At 34.9% G+C, this 24,412-nt stretch overlaps 1 protein-coding gene across 1 annotated transcript; it reads right to left on the bottom strand.

Annotated features, from left to right (window-relative positions):
* Positions 1-837: 837 nt before the first annotated feature.
* On the bottom strand, positions 838-5,368 carry LOC121137281. Its single transcript, XM_040739409.1, has 7 exons — positions 5,127-5,368; positions 3,458-3,597; positions 2,730-2,800; positions 2,499-2,633; positions 1,730-1,840; positions 1,233-1,334; positions 838-1,086 (listed from the first exon to the last, which is right to left on the bottom strand). The coding sequence occupies exons 1-7, from the start codon at positions 5,187-5,189 to the stop codon at positions 1,064-1,066; spliced, it is 645 nt and encodes a 214-aa protein (XP_040595343.1). The 5' UTR covers positions 5,190-5,368; the 3' UTR covers positions 838-1,063.
* Positions 5,369-24,412: the final 19,044 nt, after the last annotated feature.

Here is a 24,412-nt window from a genome sequence, read left to right as displayed (position 1 = left end):
GATAGTGGGAATTCTCAGCATTTCCTCAAAGTATTGGACATGCTTCCCCCATAAGAATCATCTAATGTCTAGGGATGACACCTTGATTATTGTACCTGTGTGTATTAAATCATGAGCATTGTTTTCATGGGTATACATGTATGTATGTATCTAGAAGCATTTAACTGCATAAAATAGTGTTTCAATCACAACCCTAGATGATACTCTTGATACAGTGTACTCCTGCATATGACAGGTGTGCTCTGAGGTGGTGTCATGGTTACAACTATGGTTTCCACCCTGCTCTGTCTAGTGGGGGATTGATGAAACTTCAAGTATTTTTTATTAGTATGTGTCAACTAATTTTATTGTTTTCAATATTATAATAAGATTATAATATTTTATCCCTTTGATTCCAGAAATATAATCCCTTTTGATAATTTAAGTTAATTGCTGTACCATGTATGTGCATATTCACAAACACATTTTGTGAAATAATTCTACCATTAAGTTCAATAAAAACATTATCTTCAATAATAGCTGTTGAATACATGTATATATGTATATATGTGCATATTTATGTTCATGACTATACTTGTTTGCTTTTTTGTGAAAACATTCTACCCTGATTTGTAATGAAGCCAATTTACAAGTGGACATACAGAAATACCATCTTGGGGACACTGTGAACTGTGTGTTCCTTTAAGATATTTTTGGAAATTTTATGAAAAGTGATGGCACAGATATCCTCGGATCTTTATAAATTTCTAGATGCTAAGCTTCAAATTTCACAAATCATTCGCATTCACGCTGAGTCAATGAATCATCCACTTTTGTGTGTCATGAGAGAATCCACTGTATGATGCAGAACATTTACTTTATTGAAAACAATTTTATAATGTGTGCAATCAAGGCGCATAATCATACATGAAGCCACTAATGGTTTTTGATAATAGGAGATTGTACAGAATTTCCTTAGGGACTGTTACAAATACTTTGCATTTGAATGATTAAATTGATCTCAAAATTTAACTCCAATGAGTCACGCATACTGACTAATACCATGTTTATACTGTTGTGATCACTACTCCAGTTTACGGCAGGTATCTGTGAGGTGCACAAAAAAGGAAAAAATTTTAAAATATTATTGGATTGCCTACATATTTTCTGTAATGATTTTACATGAATGAGATGACAGCAAGCATCTCTGTGGTTTCCTCTATTGTCAGGAGAGATTACACAAATCAACTTACCTGCTTCATAGACATTTTTAATATTTTCAATAGGGATTATTTTGTTGTGTGTCAGCTTCACATAGTCTTTCCACATTTCTTCAGTGATATTAGTTCCCTTTGCTGCAATAAATAAAGGCAAAGTCAGAGGAAATGTTCATTATAACATAACCCAAATGTCTGAATTCATAAAATTGTCATCAGTTGGCAAATCCTGCTACCTCACCCCATGCACACTAATGATACTGGTCAGCCAAATCATTCTTAAGTTGGCTCGAACAATCTTGCTGCATATAAATAAATAAAGTTCCATCCCATAATATCTAAGATTCTTATATAAAAATCAAAACTATTAAAATTATTATACTGTAAAATTTCAAATGATAGGGTTTATGTTTGAAACCTCATGAACAAATACCTCCCTACACCAGTGTATCATACAATGAAATGCAGCGACACAGTTAAGCTGCAATTAACAAACAGAAAAGAAAGTTTTTCCCCATATGATATTTACATACCCAGTGCTGCAGTCAGAGTCTGAATGTTCCCCAAATTATTCCAAAAATTGGCTTCCATTAGGATGGTGGTATTTGAGACAAACTTCAATATAATATAAAATTTACTTGGTTCTGGAAAAAATCAGTTTTTATTCATTAGACTTGGTGTAGATTCTCCCATATGCTTATTTATTGTTTATTTTGATATGTTAAACAGAAACATCATTTTCCCTTCCTTTTTCTCCTTATAGTTATAGTGCATGCCCCTGCAGAGTCTTCTTCAAATTCATGCCATTTTTTATTTATTATAATCACAAGCTTATATTCATTATTACTATTGTTATTATCATATATTACATATAAATTGTATTGTGTGTTATATAAATAATAATGATCAGATAAATGCAGTATGCAGTATATTTATTCATAAGCATAGCTCTTTGTATCCATATAGTGTTACTTATACATATCTGATATTTATTTTAATTGCATTATTTCTAAAACAACATTGTCAAACAATTACTTCAAAATAATCCTAGAGCTGCAACTAAGACTCTATAAAACATATTACTATTTTGCATTAAAATATTGAGTAAGGGAGACACTCCCTTAACTTCTAACCTAAAATACTAAAGTCATGAACATGCCTGTACTTCAGCAACTTTAACAAAATCTTATTTAATTTATTTATTTATTTGTTTGTTAACTTACTTTGTACTAAGTAGCAAGATTCACATGTGCATTGCTTTCTTCATGGTCATGAGAATCAGACAAGGGAGATTTTACTCACGTCTAGATCTGCCCCCATCTGGTGGAGGGTAAGTGTAGATTTCTGGGAAATGAAGAATAGCATCACGCACCACCCAGGTTCCGACAATATATCCCCTAGGACTATTTCTGTAGCATTTTACAAGATTGAAAATTGCTGTAACAAGAATGGAAGTTATCTGTCGAACAATCGGATTGGTTACAAAAAATACATAATAAAAAACACCACCAATCCTCAACCAGTGATACTCACAAGTGAAAAGGCAGAAATTATATGGAGATTTATCTGCCCAAAGTGTGTGTAGTTGGCACTTCCCGTGTGTCCTAAACAATATAATAAACAATACCCATGCATTATTAACACTTATTGTCCCACATGTGCTCTGTCTCAAGAAGAGTAACCTTACTGAAGAGGAGACATGTTCAGACATGTTCACTGTCCTGTCCCTGTCTCCTGTCATGCCACCCATGGTTTGTAAATATTTTCAATAACAGCACTTTTGAGTGGTGATTCGTATAGTGTGTGGTTGAAAATGGGCATCAGACGCATACCTGACAGGATTTTCCAGTCACAAAAGTGATACCTCATTGATTCAATGGTAGGTATCTAATTATCAGGATGGTTTGCAAGAGGAAGAACATTTTACACAGTGATATTATAAGGACTACATTTGATATTTAATATCTCAAATTTCCTTCACCCATATTCACATTTATTAATATTTTACTCTCAGGAAACATTGGTGTCTTTGAAAGAAGATATACATTTTACCTCCTGAGTTCATATTTTCAATATTTTAATAAAATTAAAAATTATAACATCAAGATATAAATGCTAAGTTTAGTATTTTTAGCTGCAGTAACTCTCAACTACAGTTTTCCTTTAGACCCACATTATTTTTCCATTGCAAATATATATTGGGAATTCTTTGAGTTCAATTTCAACAAATAATTCCTTCTACTTGAAAAAGATGTTCTTACCTAACATAGAACGTCATGCTCATGAGTGTGTAATTCTTAAAAAACTTCACTTCACGCATCAACATTCTCACTTGACTATTTTCTTCTGTCACCCTTACATTTTTGGATGCTATATAGATGGTATTAAAATTCCCTGAAAACTGAAAATTAATATGAGTTAGATTCACTAGTCAGAGCATCTGACTAGTGAATGAGATGACCAACATGTAGGCACACAATGTCCTGTAACTTCATTTCTGACGGATATCATATGGCATTTGTAGGTGCTGTGCAAACATAACACAACAGTCGGGACAAAATCAAAAAAATATAAAATGACAAAATAACATTAGTGAAAATTTTAATACAAAACAGTGATTATAAAACAAAGTAAGTATAGATTTTCACCAAAGAAGTAGAGGATATTTTATCACATATATAATGTGAAAGCAGCATTATTTTTATTTTTGTTTATATATCACAAATCCCTGACATATTTGAAAACATATATATACATGCATATATATATTTACTTAATGTAAGATATTACTTTTATATCACCCAAAATATGGTTGAGGAAAAAGTTGAAAGTATAGATTACCATTTCATTTTATAAAGTAAATTCAATGCACATAAATATAGCAAAATATAATAAATTTCCTGTACAAAAAACATCCAAAGAATATTTGGATGATCAAACTTCTTTGTATGTGCCTAAGCATGAGGATCGATTTTCCATGGAAAAACCACTGTGACTCAATGAGCAAAGATTTAAAACTGCACCTTTTGGTGGTCTTATGTCTGTTTTCTACACCTTCTTTGTAGCAATGTTTTCAAACCCATGGTCATGGGCACATATGTATACACAGGCACACACACACACACACACACAACTATAGTAGGATGACTGTAGAGATCCATGTCTCAAATACATGAAATCAAGTATGTTTGTCATGTATGTAATTGATTGATTTAGATTTTATATTGTGTTTATCAAAATTCACCCCTGAATACTTATAAGACACTGAAATATTTTATGGTATCAAATATTAAGGTTTCAACTATGAGCATATGGATAATTATGCTGAAGTGTATATGAAAAAGCATGGCACTTTAAAAAAGGCTGGTTTTCTACCATTTTACCCAAGAAAATTAATGCAATCTAGGGAACCAGCATAGGACAAAACCAGGCCCCCTGAATGTGGGTGACAGTTAGGAGACATGGGCAATCGATGGGTCCTCTGGAGATGGAGCCAGTTTTTATCCCTAGTGCAAGAATGCACTTTGGGGGCCCATTCCCCCTGGAGGATTACTCTCTCTGCCTAGATACATGGGGGAGTGCCTGGGCCATGTCCCAAATGATGTGACATTTTGGATGATCCCCTAGGGAGTGGGTGGGTCATGGGATGGGGGATCCGTAGGTGTTATGGGAGTATGGGAGGGTTACAGAACTGGGATTGATGCATGGAATAATATTGTTTATCGTTTAAATAAAAAAGAAACCTGAGATGAGGCAATTATAAATTTAAAACTGAAAAAACATTTTTAAACATATAAGTCTATATTACAGTATGAAGATGGGGGTTCCAATACTTTCATAGAATCACATATACTGTCTGGTCAAAAAAATGACAAATTCACTACATCCACTTTTGGCCCTGAATAAGCCTAAGGAAGATCATCATTGTACCTGTAAAGGTTCTTCAGAGGCAGTCACCAAGCATGCTAGGGCAGCGAGAAGAAGAAACTTCATCTTCTAGAAGTTTATTTTTCCTTTGAAGCAGAAGACCAGTTTTTCAGCTGCCAGTGAAATGATGAACAGATGATGCAGGTAAAGAATTAATATTGCATGATGTTCATGAGCCTGCTTTCACTGAACCTGTTAATGTTTTCTTTTCATAATTTTCAGAGCACTCTGGTCATCAGTATTTGCATGTGTGGCACTTGTTCATTTAAACATATAAGAATTCAGTGAAGTGTAATGTTCCTGAGTATGTCAAAGAGAGCCATTCAGGAACAATGTGCTCCATTGAATTCTATTCCCATGACCATGACAAGCTTGTTTGGTAACATCATATTCATAATAGAGCACACTCAGTAAGAAATGTCTGATAATGGCACAATTGACTAGTTGTATTTCCTGATTTATCCATTACCAGTACCTAAGAGCTACGTGTTTATGCCCATTTTAATATGAAAAAGATCATTAAATGAGCCTCTCTAAAATTATTTTCAGATTGCAATGAACTAATTTATTGGTCATGTTAAATTTAAATTGAACATTAATAACAGATAATCAGGTTATAAAATGAGTCCCGGTGATGAGTTAGTATTTATTTTGTAAAGAACACAAAAGCACTCAGATATGGAGACAATTTATATAATTCTACCAAGAGGATAATTTCTTCTACTTTGTATATAAATAATCTTCATACACATGACTTTAAAACCTCCATATGTATGCCAACTTGTTTTTCTCTAATCACATTCCAAATATATTAAAAATATATCAGACCAATGAGTCTCTTTTAATATCTTATTTTTAGTTAAATAAGCATTATCTAAATAGTGGTTAAATTATAAAAATATATGTTGAAATTCAGGTGTAAGTCTGTGATGTATAAACACAAAAATTCAACTTTACCTGAGAATTAGATAAATGTTTGTCTAAAATGCATTCTCATTTGTCACTTGCTGGACTTGAACCTGTGAGTTTGTGTGGGATGACTTTTTTATTTCTATATTCTCTGGTCACATGTGGCAAGTAATGAGACCACAGGATGTTCCATCATACCAGACATATATGTTGTAAACTTAATATATAATAGAATATAACATAATATAAATAAAGTCACATATTAAAACTTTAAGTAGCTTTGTTTATTTGTTTCAACACCCTATTTTTTACTCTCACCATCCCTTTTTTCTTACTTACATGAGATATAAATTCAGACAAATAGTGTCTTTTGTTTGACTTACAATACAGTATAGAACACAAATGCTTTGAATAGCTTTGCCCCTTCAGAAAGGACATGACAATGTGAAGGCATAAAAACTACCAAAGGAATGTGCAGGAATGTCCTACTACTCAATTGTCTCAGATTTTGTAGGAAAATGTAATTGCAACTAGACTTGATACTGCACAATAAGTTCTTTTCTTAACTCAGGTATTATAGCACAATTTAAAAATATGTGAGAGAATACTGAATATGTTATACTTTGACAAAAAATTTCTAAGTGAATACCGGTGTAAATTTTGAAGGAATTCCCAGAAATAAATCACTTTATGGAGCTTAGACTGAGGATGACATTGCACAACATAGTTTATATTTATACATTTTTGCAAAAGATAATTGAATTAATTCTGTCTAGAAATGAGTTGAGGCCTTCTGTTACCTTAAATATGTAGAAAACATAGGCATATATGATTCACACATGGCAATGATGAACTGTATTAAAATTATGAGTCCTTTAGACTTTACAACATAGTTGAATCAATCAGTACTTTAAAATGTTAATCTTATTTTCTATTTTATTTTCTCAGTAGACTTATCTGTCTCCTGGTAAACTGATTTCACATTCTATATTTTTGTACGTATTATCCTAAGCCATAATGTCTTATCTTCCTGCATACTTACAATTTTTTAGATAAGTGGATTGAGTTAAAATATCCTTTAATTCCCATGAGTTGGATTATTAACTATCATGTTTGTGTTCACTGTACCAACACTTTCATTTAATACATTGGTTTATGAGAGGAAACAATTGAATGACTGTTAAAAACTTGCCTTGAATTTCATTAGTGATTGTATGGATTTTTAATCATTAATTTAGAGACTGGTATTGGAATCAAGAACCAATGAACTGCTCTTACTTCAACTTATTTTAGAGAAAAGAACATTGGTATTACCTCTTTTGCAGACATTTATAATGCTTTCAATAGGAATCTTTGTGTATAATGGTCAATTTAACATATTCTTCCATCATTTTCAGTGGAATTTGTTCCCCTTGCTGCACTTCATAGAGGAGAGTTAGAAAAGATGCCAATTAGATTTTATACAGGAATACAGAATGATCAATATTTGAAATCAGTTCTTAAAATCCAGCTCTGCTCCTGATCACCACATCAAAAATGTACACCTTAGAAAAATCTCCTGAAAATAAAATGTGTCTGTATATGTCAACTTGCAATGTTCTATGATTTGGATTAATTTTTGAATACAATTAATAATTCAAATATGCAATGACAGATTCTTATGCCATATTTTCATGTCTAAACATTTGTCTAAAACCCATTAAATTTGGTAATGTTTTTATCTGGCCATTTCAGAAAGTGTATCTTTCAAGTTTTGCTCTTGTTGAGTTGTAGAATCTACTTGGTGATGATTCTGTCCAAAAACCTAACTTTAAAGTATATGTGATCTAAATGGTCCACCTGCCACTAAAAATCACCCATGTTTCTCTATCAGGAATGAATCCAAATTGTTCCCTTCTCTTCTGTCAGAATAAATTTCTATCACATTGTATCTATGAAGTAGATTCCATATCAGCAACATAAAAATTTTTGGTGAATGGCCTTTGGGAGTTGGAAAAATGATAAAATGTTGCTGCCCTTCATGGCCTCATTTCTGAAGTATTGTCCAACAAATTTTAATGGCATAAAGATTGAGTATTTGAGATTGCTTTGTTGCTGATGCATGATGCCTGTGTTGTTATTTGATCTCAATCTTATCTTTTTTATATTACATAAAACTGTTTAAGCACTGTTGTATTCTGTACTCAATGCAAATTAAAGATTCTTCATGTATCATGATGATGCTTGAAAAAATCTGAGAGTATATATCTCTGCACCAGTAAACTTCAAGCAAAATAGTGATGAAAGCACTATTATAAGAAAAAGACAGAATACGCTTTTCTCTCCTATAAAATGGATATAAAAAGGTTCAAAAAAACCGCTTGACAAAATAGTATATTTATGACACAGAATACATTATAATACCAACAAGGGAAAAAACCATTTTTGCTTGACTATATTATGGATGCTACTGTATGAAATTATATTATGTATGCAAATGTATGGGAAGGAAAAATTGAGTGTAATGAGATCGATACACAGATATAAGATTTTTAAAAGCAACAGTTTCTTATGAATCTACATATAATAGTTTGTAATTCTTGAGGCTACTACTTTGTTTTCTTGAGCTATGTATTTTAAAACATGTACTAAGCTTTCAATGAAAGTGATATTTCTTCTCTTACTGCATTAAGAGAGGAAATTCCAGAAGAAATGTTCATTATAATCACACCTCAATGTATGAATTCATCAAATTGTTAACAGTTGGTAAATGCCATTACCTCCCAATTCTATGCTGTCCTTTACAAGTGTTTCTGTGGCCAAAGTGTCTCTTCAAATTAATAGAACAGTAATTAAGACACATTCCCATGCTGTGTTGTTGAATTTATACTGCCACTATCTCAAATATCAAAGTCAACTAAATACTAAGTGGATATCTTTATCACACTGATATATCTACTCTGTGAATTTATTCATATGCTCTTAAGAACTACAAGGTCATTTGGGAGTTCACAAAGTTGATATTAAATGAGGACTACATTGTATTTTATTTTAGGAAGCAAGGAATGCTACAATCTGTCACAGTAAAGGATTTAAGAAGGATGTGTGGAAAACATTGGGCTCCTTGCTGTCCATTTCACTAATTTGAGCAGAAGAATAAACCTGAGACACACCATCAAGGCTGAGTATTTTTTACTAATGATCAAAAGTCAATTTCAGTTGCCATTTCTTCTCCCAGATGAATCACACATGTGTCAAATATACAAAAGCCTAATCTGGATATGCAGCAACAGATGTTTTTCCAATATTGTACATTTTAGTGCACAAGGCTCACAGTTTTAAAATATCCGAAAAAACTTAGGGATGTAGAAACTTCCTAAAATACAGATGTCCATATTTTCAGAGTTTAAATGGAATTATTGTGTGTAGGACAGCAACTCCTCCAGTGTACACTACAGGTTATCAATTTATAGCTGAGTGACAGGAGTGGAAGGCTTTATCTCAGTGAACTAGGTCTTTCTGTAAAAATTAAGAAACATGCAAAAGCCAAGACAGTGTACATGAGACTCAATTTCCAGACAGATCAAGATCCTGTCATATTGACAGTTAAAGCTGTCTATCATTTATCTATCTGGCTGGCTGCTATCGGTCAGTCATCTATGGAACATATTTATTGTATCTATCTACCTAGCATCAATGTATTATCTATCAGCTAATCTATCTACACAGAGAAACAATTAAATGTATGAATGTAACCTATTGATTCCATTTAGTGTTGCTCTTACACCAGTATTAAAGGCTAACCACATTTTACTGAAGAAAGTGTTATGGGACTCACTGTTGGGGAAATGTCATTCTCTCTCTTTTGCTTGTTTTTTCTCTCTCTCTCATCAATCACCAATTGGCTATCTCTCTTTTTCGTTTATGGTGGAGTCTTGTGTCATTATGAAGGTCTTGTTTAGACAACCATATTATTTATATTTCACTGGTGTAGTTACCTTGTCATATGTAGAAGATGGAACCTCAGAACAATTTTCCTGGCCATTTTTCTCCTATAGTCATTATGCACTCTATTCAGTGGAATTTCCTAAGCCTTGGATGTAGAGGTTGTGTTGTAGACATATTTCGGGATGGAATCCCATGATCACTTGCATTTATGAATTTAGCCACACATATATATTCATGTGTGTTCATATGTGACAATAACCATTTAAAGAGGCAATGATTTTAGATGGAGTAGAGAGAGTGAAGGATACGTTAGGAATGGGAATTATGTGAATAAACTATTCACAAATAAAATTACTGTGAAGGAGATCACTGGTTCAGTTATACATCTCTAGCTTTCCTGAAAATGTATGTGGCACTATTGCACCTTTAGTGCTTTTTTGTCCTATTGTGCTCATAATGGGGTCTGATGGATTTATGGATGTATAGGATTATTGAGTTTTTTTCTCACTTGAACACTTTCATGGTATCTTAGCATACTATATGAACCAATCATTTGGAAGAAGCTTCTGGGTTAGTTCCAGCTTGACATCCCCAGTGCTATGTACAAAGTATTCTCAGCGAGAGTTTCATCTATATGTTCATAACCTAGGTATCAGGATGTACCTTTTGCTATTGTTCTAGCTCCAGGCCTGATTCCATGTTTCCTTCCATGATGATAACAGACTATCTCTAAAATGTATGCAAACCATCAATTAAACACTTTCTCTTATAGTAGTTTCCTTGGTCATGTTGTCTATCCACTGCAGTAGAACCATTACTAAGATAGGCAGTGCACTTCAAAATATAATTAAAATCCTGCTGGAAAATCTCATCACAATAAAGTGAGGGATCTATAAGGAATTTGCAATTTCTACATAGCTAGAAAAATAAATTGTCATTTGGAGGAAATCATATGATTTTTTTTCAGTTTTTCTAAATGTATACAATACATCTCAGTCATATCCAGCCTGACTCTGTCCCTCCAGTTTCCAAAATATCTCTTCCTAATATCTCCAATCTTTGTCTCAATTTCTTGTTTTTGTTTTATTTTTTTACTTAAGCCACTAAATCCAATTAGTGTTTCCCATATGTGTGCATGTGTGGGCTCATCTAGAAGGCTATAGACAACCTATAAAAAAGGCTGTTGCCCTCAATGAAAAGTTAACCCCATCTCTCTCTCAGTAATATTGAACTGCTGCTATGTGATAATAATAATCTCAGTAAACATTTGTCATGGCAATTTTAATTCAGAGCTATAGTCAGGATACAGAATATAAACAATGTACCCTTCTGACTGCTGTTCTAGTCAGGGCTTCTCAGAACGAGGCATGGCAGTCTCCAGCAATGAGAATATTCTGTTTTCAGCTATTGTTCTCAATCTGATTTCTAATGATGTGGCTTTGTCGCCCATGTTAGAGTATGTGATGTACAGTCTTGAGCAGAATTGATGGGACAAAAAACTACACCTGTGATATGGTAAATATCCTTATTCCACTTATGTAGTTTACTCTGGTTTAAAATCAGACCCACAAGTGAAGCAGAAATATCCACATATGCCTGTGTTTAATCAATAATAATACCAATTCTGCTCTGTTTTTTTTCTTTCAGATTGAATTTAAACTATGAAAAGAATTAACAGATCAGAAAGAGAGACTGGAATTTTCAAAGTACTAAAGGGCATTGACTCACTTGTTTCCAAAACGTCAATCTGGGTTATTACTTCCTTTTGGAGGATTTAGGAAATAGAGCCATGTGCTCCTTATGAATGGGTGTGTTGTGTTCTCTACTGGTCAAACTAGATATGGTCACTAAAGCTGGTGCTCATGAAGGAAAGGAAACATGATTATCTTTACTTTTTTCAAGGATTTGTTTCCTTCATACATACAAGAATTCTCAGTGTAAGCAAAGAGAAGTAAAACCGCAAGGTAAAAGAATTGCAAATGTACATTTACACAATGGACTATTACTCAGCAGAAAAAAAACAATGGAATCTTGAAATTCACAGGGAAATGGATAGCACTGGAAGAAACCATCCTGAGTGAGGTAACCCAGTCACAAAAAGACAAACATGGTATGTACTCACTCATATATGGATTTTAGACATGGATCAGGATAATGTCAGTCTGCACTTCCACTGATAGTCTGGGAAACAGGAAAGAACCTAAACTATATGCATAGTACCCAAGAGAAGAAGAATGAGGCAAGATCCTCTGAACAGATGGGGAACACGGTGAGGGGTGGGGGGTAGTGGGAGCTGGGAAGAAGAGGGGGGGAGGGGAAGAGAGAGTAGGTCATGGGGGAACAGGAAGGTTGACTGGGGGGGTAGAATAGGGGGAAGAGGGAATCATAGGTTAGAAGACAGATCAGGCACCAGTGTGACCTCTAGTGATTTAAAGGGATGACACCAATTGGCAAGCTAAGAAATAGTGGAGAGACCACCTTGAATGTCCATTCCTGATAATGAACTTGATGTCTATAACCATGCGGGAGTCTTCATCCAGTGACTGATGGAAGCAGAGGCAAACACCCACAGTTAAACACTGAACTGAACCCAAGGAACCCAGTGACAGAGAGAGAGGAGCAATGAGCAAATTGGCAAAGAATGGGCTGGCAAAACCAGCAGAGACAGCTGATCTGAACAGGGGAGAGCTCTTGGACCTTAGACCAATAGCAGGGAGGCCAGCATGGGACTGATCTGGACCCTGAATGTGAGTGTCAGTGAGGAGGCCTGGGCAACCTATGGGGTCCTGAGCAGTGGATCAGTGTTTATACCTGGAATACAAACAGACATCGTGTGTCCATGGCACAGAGAGGGTTGCTCACTCAGCCTGGACTCTTAGAGGAGTGCCTGGACCCTACCCTGAGTGAAATGACAGACGCTAGATATCCCCTATGTGGAAGGAAATGGCAATAGGGTGGGAAGCTGGAGGGGGATGGGGGTGCGGGAGGTGGGGAGGAAGAGGGAACTGGGATTGACATGTAAAACGAGCTATTTAAATTAAAATTAAAAAAAGAATTCCAAATGTAGCTGCAAACTTGCAAGGTGAATATTAAATCAGGAGTTTTATATATGATAGGAAGATTCCTTGGACCTGGATTGTAATATTAGGCACATCCACACTTTACAGCTATCTAGATAGTTGAAAACCTTCATGGTCACTAGATTGGTACCTCAAATATTTTTTTCTCTGGTGATCCCCATTTTTCATTGCTGCGACTTTATAACACTCAATTTCAGTTTTATTTACTGTGACAAGTTCTTCTACCAAACAAATTACAAAACCTCATCTATTTTTGTTGTTTTAAAATAATATATAATTTTAAGGAGAAAATAATTATGGTACATGACTTAGTCAATGATCTATTTATGTGAAGATACACTATGACCATGCCAACTTTGATAAAGGAAAACATTTAAATGAGATATTCTTACAGTTTCAGAGGCTGAGCTAATTATCAGCATGGTGGGAAGTACAGACAATTGCTGGCTAGTGCTGAAAATGGCCTGAGTGTTCTACATCCTGACCCTCAGAGAGCCTGGCTTGTGCATTTGAAACCCCAGATCATTCCCACAGCGATACATTTCCTCCAGGAGGACCACATGTCCTATGACAAGGCCAACCTTCTAATCCCTTTCAAATAGAATTTCACCATAATCAAGCATTCAAATAGATAATCAACAGGGTCTACTCTTATTCAAACCATCACAGTATAATTATAGGCTATATATACATATATACATATATAACACGAATACATTATATTCATATTAGTATATAAACCTCAAACTATATTTAAACATACTTCATATTTCATATAAATAATTAAATCTATTAGTTACACAAACATAAATATTACATAAAATATATGACACATCAGAAAAAATATATATATTATGTGGATATATATATATATATAACATATTCAAATATAGTTGCATCACTGACCCATATACTCCCTTGTTTCCAGCCTCTCATATCCTGCTTACTACTTTTCACATCCTCAGTCTTCTTGAATCATTACTGTTACTTGTATAAACACTTATGACTTTGCAAATGTATAAAAGATACAGACCAAGTGCATTTCATGTTGTTTGTGTGTGTATGATTTAAGGGCTGACTCATCTGAAACTGGATGCCCATTGAGAGATCTCATCTCAGAAGTACACAATTCTTCAAACTCTCAGTGATCTTTACTTGCATATACTCTTTGTATATTAAAATATAATTTTAAATCAGCACCATTCAGGAAAGAATCTTGGAGTGTATGTGTGCATTGTTTACCACAGCATTGAATGGCAAAGGGGTAGGGATGATGTTTCCATTCATGACAAGGAGTGTGTGTCATGTATGCACACCATCTACCCACCACCCCCATTCAAATTTCCATGGCTAATGCTGTTGCCATTTTCTCTCTCTTATTTTCACTTTAATCAAACTCCTCTGCATCGTATAACAACTCCCACCCACAACCACTCTGGAGTATGACTTTTTTTAATTCTTTAATGAAACATTAATTTGAATTCTAATGAAAATAGAAAGATAAAGGGTATGGATTTGCTTATACACAAACACACATCAATTCATACAATTTATTTCTTTTTGTGAAACAATTTTAACATGATCTGTAATAAAGCCAGTTTAGACTTGTATATACAAGAATCCACCATCTCAGGAACACTGGACGTTGTGTGTTCTTTGAGGTATTTTTTGAAATTTTCAAAAAAAATCACAAAGATACCCATTCTCAGGGGGTCTGGATCAGTCCCATGCTAGCCTTCTGGTCATCAGTCTGGGGTACATGAGCTCCCACTTCTTTAGATCAGCTGTTTCTGTGGCTTTCACCAGCCGGGTTTTGACCCCTTTGCTCACCACTCTTCCCTCTCTGCAACTGGGTTCCAGAAGTTCAGCTCAATGTTTAGCTGTGGCTGTCTTCCTCTACTTCTACCAGTCGCTGGATGAAGGCTCTAGGATGGCATATAAGGTAGTCATCAATCTCATTTTCTTGGGAGCAGGTATTTAATGTAGCGTCTCCAATATTGCTTAGATTGCCAGGTGGTGTCATCCTTGTAAATCTCTGAAAATCTCACTAGTGCCAGATCTCTCCTCAAACTGGTAATGACTGCCTCTATTATGGTATCTCTGATCCTACTTAATTCTATTCTTCCTCTAACTCAACATTTAAGCTCCCCATGTCCTCGTTTCCGATCCTCTTCTCCCCTGCTATTTCTCCCAGCTCCTTCTCTGCTCTCTTCACCCCAACCTCCCAATCCTCGAAGGAGATCCTGTTTCCTTCCCTTTTTCTGGAATACCATGCATATCTCTCTTAGGGTACCCCCTGTTTCCCAGTCTCTCTGTTGGGTTAATTGTAGGCTGGCAATTCCATTCCCATGTTTAAAATTCATATATGAGTGAGTACATACCATGTATGTCTTTTTGTGACTGGGTTACCTCACTCAGGATGGTTTCTTCTAATACCATCTATTTGACTGGGACTTTCAAGATTTCATCTGTTTTTGTTGTTTAAAAATAATATTAATTCTAAGGGAAAATAATTATGGTTCACATCTTAGTCAATGATCTTTTTTTTCTGTGAAGAAACACCATTACCATTCCAACTTTTATAAAGAAAAACACTTAAATGAGATAGTCTCATATTTCAGCATGTTAGGAAGCACAAACAGTTGGAGACTAGTGCTGAAAATGGGCTGCCTGGTAGGCATATATACAGGTGGAAAACTGTACACATAATAACAAATAAATGAAAAACACTCAGAAATACAAGATACAATGCACAATTTTCTTATCTTAGTAGTTTATTTTTATGAATACCTTTATAAATTTGATAACAGAAATTCCTCTTTTTTAGCAGCTGCAGGTTGCAACCTATTAATTAGGGAGTTTAACTGAATTAAAGTGCTCATTTTTTACTATGTGGTGATTTATGTTGATTTATTGCTTAGAACTGTCCAGAGGACAGCCCAAAAGAACCTGCATGTAATACACCAACTTGTTTTTTAGGACCATTTAATTGGAAAATCTTTCCCTACCACTTTCTCTGAAGTAATGTCTTTGAAGATGTAGTGTGTTTGTTGTGTGCAGCAAAAGGACAGATTCCGTTTATGTATCGATTCTGATAGTCCATATTAATATTATATTAATTAATATTAATGACCAGTGACTGTTAATTCCTGTTATTATTAATTTTTGTTTTATTGGTAGTGGTGTGGTAAAATGTCTGTGTTGGGTTTTGTACCCCAATTTTTAATTGGATACTTTGGTGGTTTGGAGACTTGTTTCTTAAGTTCTTTGTAAGTTTTGGAGATCAGTTCTCTGCCAGATGTGGGGTTAATTAATATCTTTTCCCATTCTGTTGGCTCCTTTTTTGTCTTGTTGACTCTGTCCTTGGCCTTACAGAAGCTTCTCAGTATCTGGAATGCCCGTTTATTAATTGTTGATCTTAGTGTCTGTGCTATTGGAGTTATGTTCAGAAACCAGACTCTTTGTAGCAATTCGTTCAAGGATACCTCCCACTTTCTCTTCTAACAGGTTCGGTTTGGGTGATATATGTTGAGGTCTTGATCCATTTGGACTTAAGTTTTATGCATGGCGATAGACATGGATCTATCTGCAGTCTTCTACAAACCAATATACAATTATGCCAGCACTATTTGGTGAAGATACTTTCATTTTCCCATTCTATAGTTTTGGCTTCTTTGTCCAAGATCAGGTGTTGATAGGTTTGTGGGTTAATTACATGGTTTTCAATTCAATTCCATTGGTCTACCTATGTATTTTTGTGCCAATATCAAGCTGTTATCACAACACTAGCTCTATAGAACTTGAAGTCAGGGATGGTTTTTTGTTTTTGTTTTTGGTTTTTTTTTTTTTGGTTTTTCGAGACAGGGTTTCTCTGTATTGTCTTGGAGGCTATCGGTCCAGCCCAGCCTCGAACTCACAGAGATCCGCCTGCCTCTGCCTCCTGAGTGCTGGGATTAAAGGCGTGCACCACCACCGCCCGGCAGAAGTCAGGGATGGTTATGTGTCCAGAAGTTCCTTTATTGTTAAGGGTTGTTTTGGCTATGCTAGATATTTTGTTTTTCCATATAAAGCTGATTATTGTTCTGTCAAGGTCTGTGAAGGATTTTACTGGTATTTTGATAGGGATTGCTCTGAAGCTGTAGGATGCTTTTGGCAAGATTGCCATTTTTACTTCACTGATCCTACCAATCAAAGAGCATAGGAGATCTTTCCATTTTCTGGTATCTTCTTTAATTTCTTTCTTTAAAAACTCAAAGTTCTTGCTATACAGGTCATCAACTTGTTTGGTTAGTGTTATCCCCAGATTTTTTATGTTGATTGGGGCTATTGTAAAAGGTGACATTTCTCTGATTTCTTTCTTGGCCCATTTATCATCTGAATATAATAGGGCTACTGTCTTTTTAATTGATCTTGTATCCTGCCACTTTGCTGAAGGTGTTTGTAAGCTGTAGGAGTTCATGTGTAGAGTTTTTTGTCACTTATGTAAACTATCATATCATCTGCAAACAGTGAAATTTTGACTTCTTCCTTTCCAATTTGCATTCCCTTGACCTCCTTTTGTTTTCTTATTTCTATAGCTAGAACTTCAAGTAATACATTGAAGAGATATTTAGGGAGCAGACAGCCTTGTCTTGTTCCTGATTTTAGAGGGATTTCTTTGACTTTCTCTCCATTGAGATTGATGTAAGCTGTTGGTTTACTGTCTATTGCTTTTATTATGTTCAGGTATGTTCCTGTTATCCCTGATCTCTCCAGGACCTTTATCATGAAGGGGTGTTGGATTTTGTCAAAGACGTTTTCAGCATCAAGTGAGATCATCATGTGGTTTTTCTTTTGCATTTTGTTTATATGGTGAATTACATTGACAGATTTTCTAAAGTTGAACCATCCCTGCATTCCTGGGATGAAGCCTACTTGACCATGGCGGATGATTTTTCTGATGTGTTCTTGGATTCTATGCTAGAATTTTATTGAGTATTTTTACATCAGTGTTCATGAGGGATATTGGACTGTAGTTCTCTTACTTAGTTGTGTCATTGTGTGGCTTGGATACCAAGGTAATTGTAGCCTTGTAAAAAGAGTTTGCCAATGGACCTGCTTCTATTGTATGGAATACTTTGAGGAGTATTGGAATTAGCTCTTTAAATTTCTGGTAGAATTCTGCCCTGAAGCCATTCTGGCTTGGGCTTTATTTGGTTGTGAGACTTTTGATGACTGCTTCTTTTCATTAGGTGTTGTAGGTCTGTTTAAATTGCTTATCTGTTCTTGATTTAATTTTGGAAAGTGATATCTATTCAGAAAATTGTCTATTTCTTTAAAATTTTCTAATTTTGTGGAGTACAGGTTTTCAAAGTATGACTCTGTATTTCCTCAGTGTCCATTGTTATGTCACCCTTGTTTTTTCTGATTTTGTTAATTTGCATGTTCTCTGTCTGCCTTTTGGTTAGTTTAGATAAAGGTTTCTTTATTTTCTTGAAGAATCAAGTCTTTGTTACATTGATTCTTTGTAGTTTTTCTTTGCTTTGACTTTATTGTTTTCAGCCCTCAATTTGATTATTTCCTGGCATGTACTCCCCTAGGGTGAGATTGCTTATTTTGTTCTAGAGCTTTCAGTTTTGTTGTTAATTCTCTAGTGTGACTATTCTCCAGTTTCTTCATATGAGCACTTAGTAGTATGAACTTTCCTCTTAGTACTTCTTTCAAAGTGTTCCATAAGTTTGGATATTTTGTGTCTTCATTTCGAATGAATTCTAAGAAGTTTTTAATCCTTTTCTTATTTCTTTCTTGACCCAGGAATGGTGTAATTGCACATTGTTAAATTTCCATGAGTTTGTAGGGTTTCTGCTATTTGTGTTGTTGTTGAATTGTAACTATTAACCATGGTGGTCTGATAAGATGCAGGGAATTATTCCAATTTTTTGTAACTGTTGAGGTTTGCTATGTTGCCAAATATGTGGTAGATTTTAGAGAAGGTCCCATGTGGCACTGAAAAGAAGTTACATTCTTTGGTGTTTGGATGGCATGTTCTGTAGATGTCTCTTAAGCCCAATTGGGTCATAACTTCTGTTAGTTCCTTTGCTTATTTTTTAATTTTCTGTTTGGTGGTTTTTCCAGGGGTGAGAGTGGGATTTTGAAGTCTCCCTCTATAATGTGAGGTCTTATGTGTGATTGAGTTTCAGTAATGTTTCTTTTATGAACATGGGTGCCTTTGTATTTGGGGCATATGTGTTCAGAATTGAGACTTCTTCCTGGTGGATTTTTCCTTTGATGAATACAAAGTGACCGTTTTCATTTCTTTTACTGATTGTAGTTGAAGTCTAATTTGTTCAGTACTAGAAGAGCTACACCAGCTTGTTTCTTGATTCCATTTGATTGGAAAATCTTATCCCAACAATGAGGTAATGTCTGTCTTTGAAGTTGATGTGTGTTTCTTGTATGCAGAAGAAGGATGGATTCTGACTTTTTATTCATTCTCTTAGCCTGTGTCTCTTTATAGGCAAATTAATTAATTTTTAAATTAACTAATATTGAAGGAGATTAAGGACCATGGAGTGTTAAATCTTGTTTGTTTTTATTTGTCGGTGGTGGTGTTACAGTGGAATTATACTGCTGTTTCTTTTGGCTTTTGGTAAAGTTGGATTATCTATTGCCTATGTTTTGTGAGCATAGTTACTTTCCTTTGGTTAAAGTTTTTCTTCCAGTACTTTCTGTAGGGCTGCGTTAGTGGATATGTATTTTTTTATATCTGGTTTTGTCGTGGAGTATCTTGTTTTCTCCTTCTACAGTGACTGAAATCTTTGCTGAGTATAGCAGTCTGGGCTGGCATCCATAGTCTCCTTGCGTTTATCGAATATGTATTCAGGACCTTCTGGCTTTCAGAGTTTACATGGAGAAGTCGGGTATGATTTGGATAGACTTGACTTTATATGTTACTTGGCCTTTTTCCTTTGCTGATTGATGGTTTGATTATTATGTAATGAGTGAACTTTTCTGTGATCCACTCTATTTGTTGTTCTGTAGGCTTCTTGTACTTTAATTGGCATGTCTTTCTTTAGGTTAGGAAAGTTTTCTTCTATGATTTTTTTGAATATGTTATCTACACCTTTGAGTTGGATTTCTTCACCTTCTTCTACGCCTTTTATTCTTAGATTTGGCCTTTTCCTGATGTCCAATATTTCCTGGATATTTTGTTTTAGGAATTTTTTGGACTTAAGATTTTCTTTTCAATTAACCTGATTCTCCTAGTGAGTCTTCATTGCCTGAGATTCTATTCTATCTCCTAACTCCTCAATTCTCTTGATTATGCTTGCATGCATAGTTCCTTATATTTACTCACCTTTTCTAATTCCAGAATTCCTTCAAACTGTGTATTTTTTATTGTTTCTATTTTAGCTTTCAAACCATGTACTGTTTGAATTTTCTTGCAATTTTTAATTTGTTTTTTCTTCCATTTCTTTAAATGATTTTCTCATTTCCTCTTTTAGGGTCTCTATCATCTTCATGAAATTGTTTTTAAGTTCATTCTCTTCTTCTTCATCTTTATGTTCTGATGTTCAGATCTTGCTGATTTACAGTCCCTAGACTCTGGTGACATCACATTGGTTTTTCTGTTGTTGACTGTGTTCTTATATTTTCTTCCCATCTGGAGGGTACAACCAGGTCAGATACTCTGATGGGTTTCACAATGTGTTCAAATGAGTCTTAGGCACTCCCTCTCTTGGTGGATGGGAGGTCTGCCCTCTGCCCTCTGCCCTCTGGCCTCAGCCCTGTGTGGGGGTGGGAGTAGACCTGCTCTCTCAGCAGGCTCTTGGTTGCTTGTTCCTCTAGGGGTGAGTAAACCTGGCTGCAGTCCCCAGGCCAGGAGATCCCAGCCACATTTATTTCTTTATCCACTGGAATTTGTGTCAAAATGTAGAATAACATTTTTTGATCTGGTTTTCTTTGAAGCACACAGTGTAGTCATTTCCAGAAGGGTTTCAATATCTGTAAATATGTGTTTCCCACTTAGGTAGATTTTGTTAAAAATATTGTATTAAGTTAAGCAACTGAGGAAGAGTAACACCTGGCCCATCGTTATCTCAGGTAATAACAGTTCTCCCACATATTGTTCTGTCAATAGTCTAGTGTGACCCATTTGCACTCCACTAGCTGCTTCAATTAACACTTTACATGACCTTTCTCAGCCCTTTAAATTTAGAAGGCAAGCAAGGATATGCTCATTGACATTGACATCTGGATGCTTCCTTAATCAATAATCCAAGTGTATCCTGTTGAGTAAATAGGAGCTATGATTCCCCCTTACAGAAACAGGCATTGAGACAAATTAATTGTTCCTAAACATGACCTATGTGTTACATAGTCATTATATCTGATGGTAGAAATTAAATTGACAGAAGCTAAGTTGCAGTCAGAAGTCCTTGCTAAGTACAGCCTCATGCCCTTTACAGTGGTGCAAATGTGGAGTTATTTCAGTGTTTGATCCTTTAATCTGATCATGCCAGCTCTCTCCAAGTGGAGCTACAAGTGAAGTCTGAAAAATAAAGAAATGAACAGAGAAAGCATTTATGAGTTAATAATGTAGTGCTCATTTTAGGGCCCCTGCACAGACCTGAATTGTGTCTTTGAAAAACTATCAGTTCAGCCTTAACAGCAAAACAGACAACAACATTTCTCTTCCACATTCATACATTGACCATTAACCACCTTTTGAATGAACACATACAACTTTTACTTCACATAGAGCAAATACTTGTTTGAAAAAGTTTAAGAAAATACAGTGTTCCAAATAAAGACCAGTGTAGCTTGCCATCTCTAAATTGGCCAATCAGACTAATTCATTACCATTCCTGAAATATAAATCCTCGTTATGCTGAATTTTTCAGTAGAAAGGCTAGATTTTGCAAACAACAACACAAGACTACTTAGTTATGATGAAATTTCAGGCAAACATTAATTCATGCAATCTCTGGGACACAGCCATGCTAAGAAATAAGTCATTTATATTTAAAACTCATGTTTAACTATGCATGTTCTTTGTCCCTGGTATCTCTTATTCTTGATGAGAACTGAGTGAGGTTACAAATGAAATACTCATTTTAAAAGCAAAAGTTTTGAATGACATCTCCCATGATGTGCTTCATCATAGCTGAGATATATTCATTGTTATCATACATGCATACAGATAATTTGCAAAAATTTGAGAACATTTGCTCAAATGAGTAAGTGTCATGGAAATAATAAGCTATACAAAGTAGAGATGTCATGTGATATTTTATTGAGGAGGAAGTCACTTACATGAGAAGCCAAGAAAGTCAAGAACCAAAGGGTTGTATGATGCTCTCTGAGAAGCAACCATAAACCAAAAGGAGAGAGAATCCTTCTCCCCTGATCTTTTATCCCCCATATCTTCTATATAACTGTGACCACACCCAAATGGACATGGTCAGCAATATGGCTTTAGAATTGGATGGAACTTGGCTCTCTACTTCTCTAAACCCAAAGTTGTTTTTAAGGAAATTTCAAAGTCTCTGTGTGATGTCAAAATAGCCATCTTGTATGGGAAAGAAGAAAACAAAATTAAGCAAGTATTCTATTGTCACGAACTTCAAAATCCCATGCATTCATTTCAAATCTTTAAAACTTTTCATAATGAATAAGTACTATATCAATATTTATTATACATTTATATTTATATATTTATATATTCAAATATTATGTCATGATATTAATTGTCAAATAGATTACTAAAAATTCATAATCATGCTTTTTTAGCTACCTGTTTGTGGTTACAGACTTGAGTTTGTAGAAGGTAGTTACTAATTAAACTTGTATGCCTTGGATGTATTTAAAAGATTGTGATCCTTTAACCTCTACAAAATCTACTGCATGTGACATTTACAATTTTTAAGTTTTCTCCAATGAACCATGCCCATTCTTAACTGCCATTTGAAATTTCCAAATGGATAATAGGTCCCCAAAATGATGACTCCACCTGATTGTAGTAATGACAATAAGCTGACAAATACCACCATCATCTTTTGAGTACAAATTGCTCAAGACCATTTGAGGCAGTTAGCTAAGATGATGCAGTGTCATAGACTACTCCAGCCAGAACTTTAAATATTCCTTGCAATTGCCCATCAACAAATGCTAGCTCAGCCAGAACTTGACCTTCATCTCAATTTCTTTAGAATATCCTAAAACAATTTCTTGATCATTTAGTGAATGTTTGTCACCATTTAGGGGGATTGGTTACAAGTAGTTATTGTTCATAGTCATTCATAAATCTAAGCAAATGTGATTAGATTCAGGGATCTTGTTCTGAAAAGAAAAAGTTGACTTGAATAGAAGTAGCAGGATAAAATTTAGATTCTTAAATATATTTTCAAACAAAAGAACAACTACTTGTCACAAATAGTTTAATTTATATGCAATTTTGTATATTGATTCAAATTTAAAGCTAATTTTATTATATTGCAAATGTTTCTCCTCTTCTTTAAGGAGTGCACCTACACAGCTCATATTAAGATATAAAGTTCTAGTCCTTGAAAGTGACTGAGGATAATAAAACAGGTTAATAAGCCCTATCAAAATTCTGTCACAATTCATCACAGACCTTGAAAGAACAATAGTCAACTTTATATGGAAAAACAAAAGGTCCAGGATAGCCAAAACAACCCTATACAATAAAGGAACTTCAGGAGACATCACCATTCCTGACTTCAAGCTCTACTATAGAGCTATACTCCTGAAAACAGCTTAGTATTGGCACAAAATAGACAGGTAGACCAATGTAACCGAATTGAAAAACCTGGTTTTCACCCACACACATATGAACACTTCATTTTTGACTAAGAAGCTAAAATATACAATGGAATAAAAAGAAAGCATCTTCAACAAACGGTGCTGGCATAACTGGGTATTGGCATGCAGAAGACAGCAGATAGATTCATGTCTATCGCCTTGCACAAAACTTAAGTGCAAATGGATCAAAGACCTCAACATAAATCCACCCACACTGAAACTCTGGGAAGAGAAAGTGGGGGATAGTCTTCAACAAGTTGGTACAGGACACAGCTTCCTAAACATAGCACAGACACTGAGATCGACAATTAACAAATGGGACCTCCTGAAACTAAGAAGCTTCTGTAAGGCAAAGGACACAGTCAACAAGGCAAACAGGCAGTCCACAGAATGGGAAAACATATTCACTAACCCCACATCTGACAGAGGGTTGATCTCCAAAATTTACAAAGAACTCAAGAAGCAAGTTTCCAAAACACTAAAGGATCCAATTAAAAGTTTGGGTACAGAACTAAATAGAGAATTCTCAATAGAGGAAGCTAAAATGGCCAAGAGACACTTAAGTACTCA

The sequence above is a fragment of the Mesocricetus auratus genome, unplaced genomic scaffold (genome assembly GCF_017639785.1).
Source record: "Mesocricetus auratus isolate SY011 unplaced genomic scaffold, BCM_Maur_2.0 Super-Scaffold_100676, whole genome shotgun sequence".
Lineage (NCBI taxonomy): Eukaryota > Metazoa > Chordata > Mammalia > Rodentia > Cricetidae > Mesocricetus > Mesocricetus auratus.
The sequence above is the reverse complement of the archived record's forward strand: the minus strand, read 5'-3'. Positions and strand labels throughout refer to the sequence as shown.

Coding starts and splice junctions, on each gene's coding strand:
- LOC121137281 (XM_040739409.1), bottom strand. CDS start 5,189: ATGAAGTTTCTTCTTCTCGCTGCCCTAGCATGCTTGGTGACTGCCTCT. Junction 3,598..5,126: donor CCTCTGAAGAACCTTTACAG/GTACAATGATGA, acceptor ATTAATTTTCAG/TTTTCAGGGAATTTTAATAC. Junction 2,801..3,457: donor AGCATGACGTTCTATGTTAG/GTAAGAACATCT, acceptor TATATTGTTTAG/GACACACGGGAAGTGCCAAC.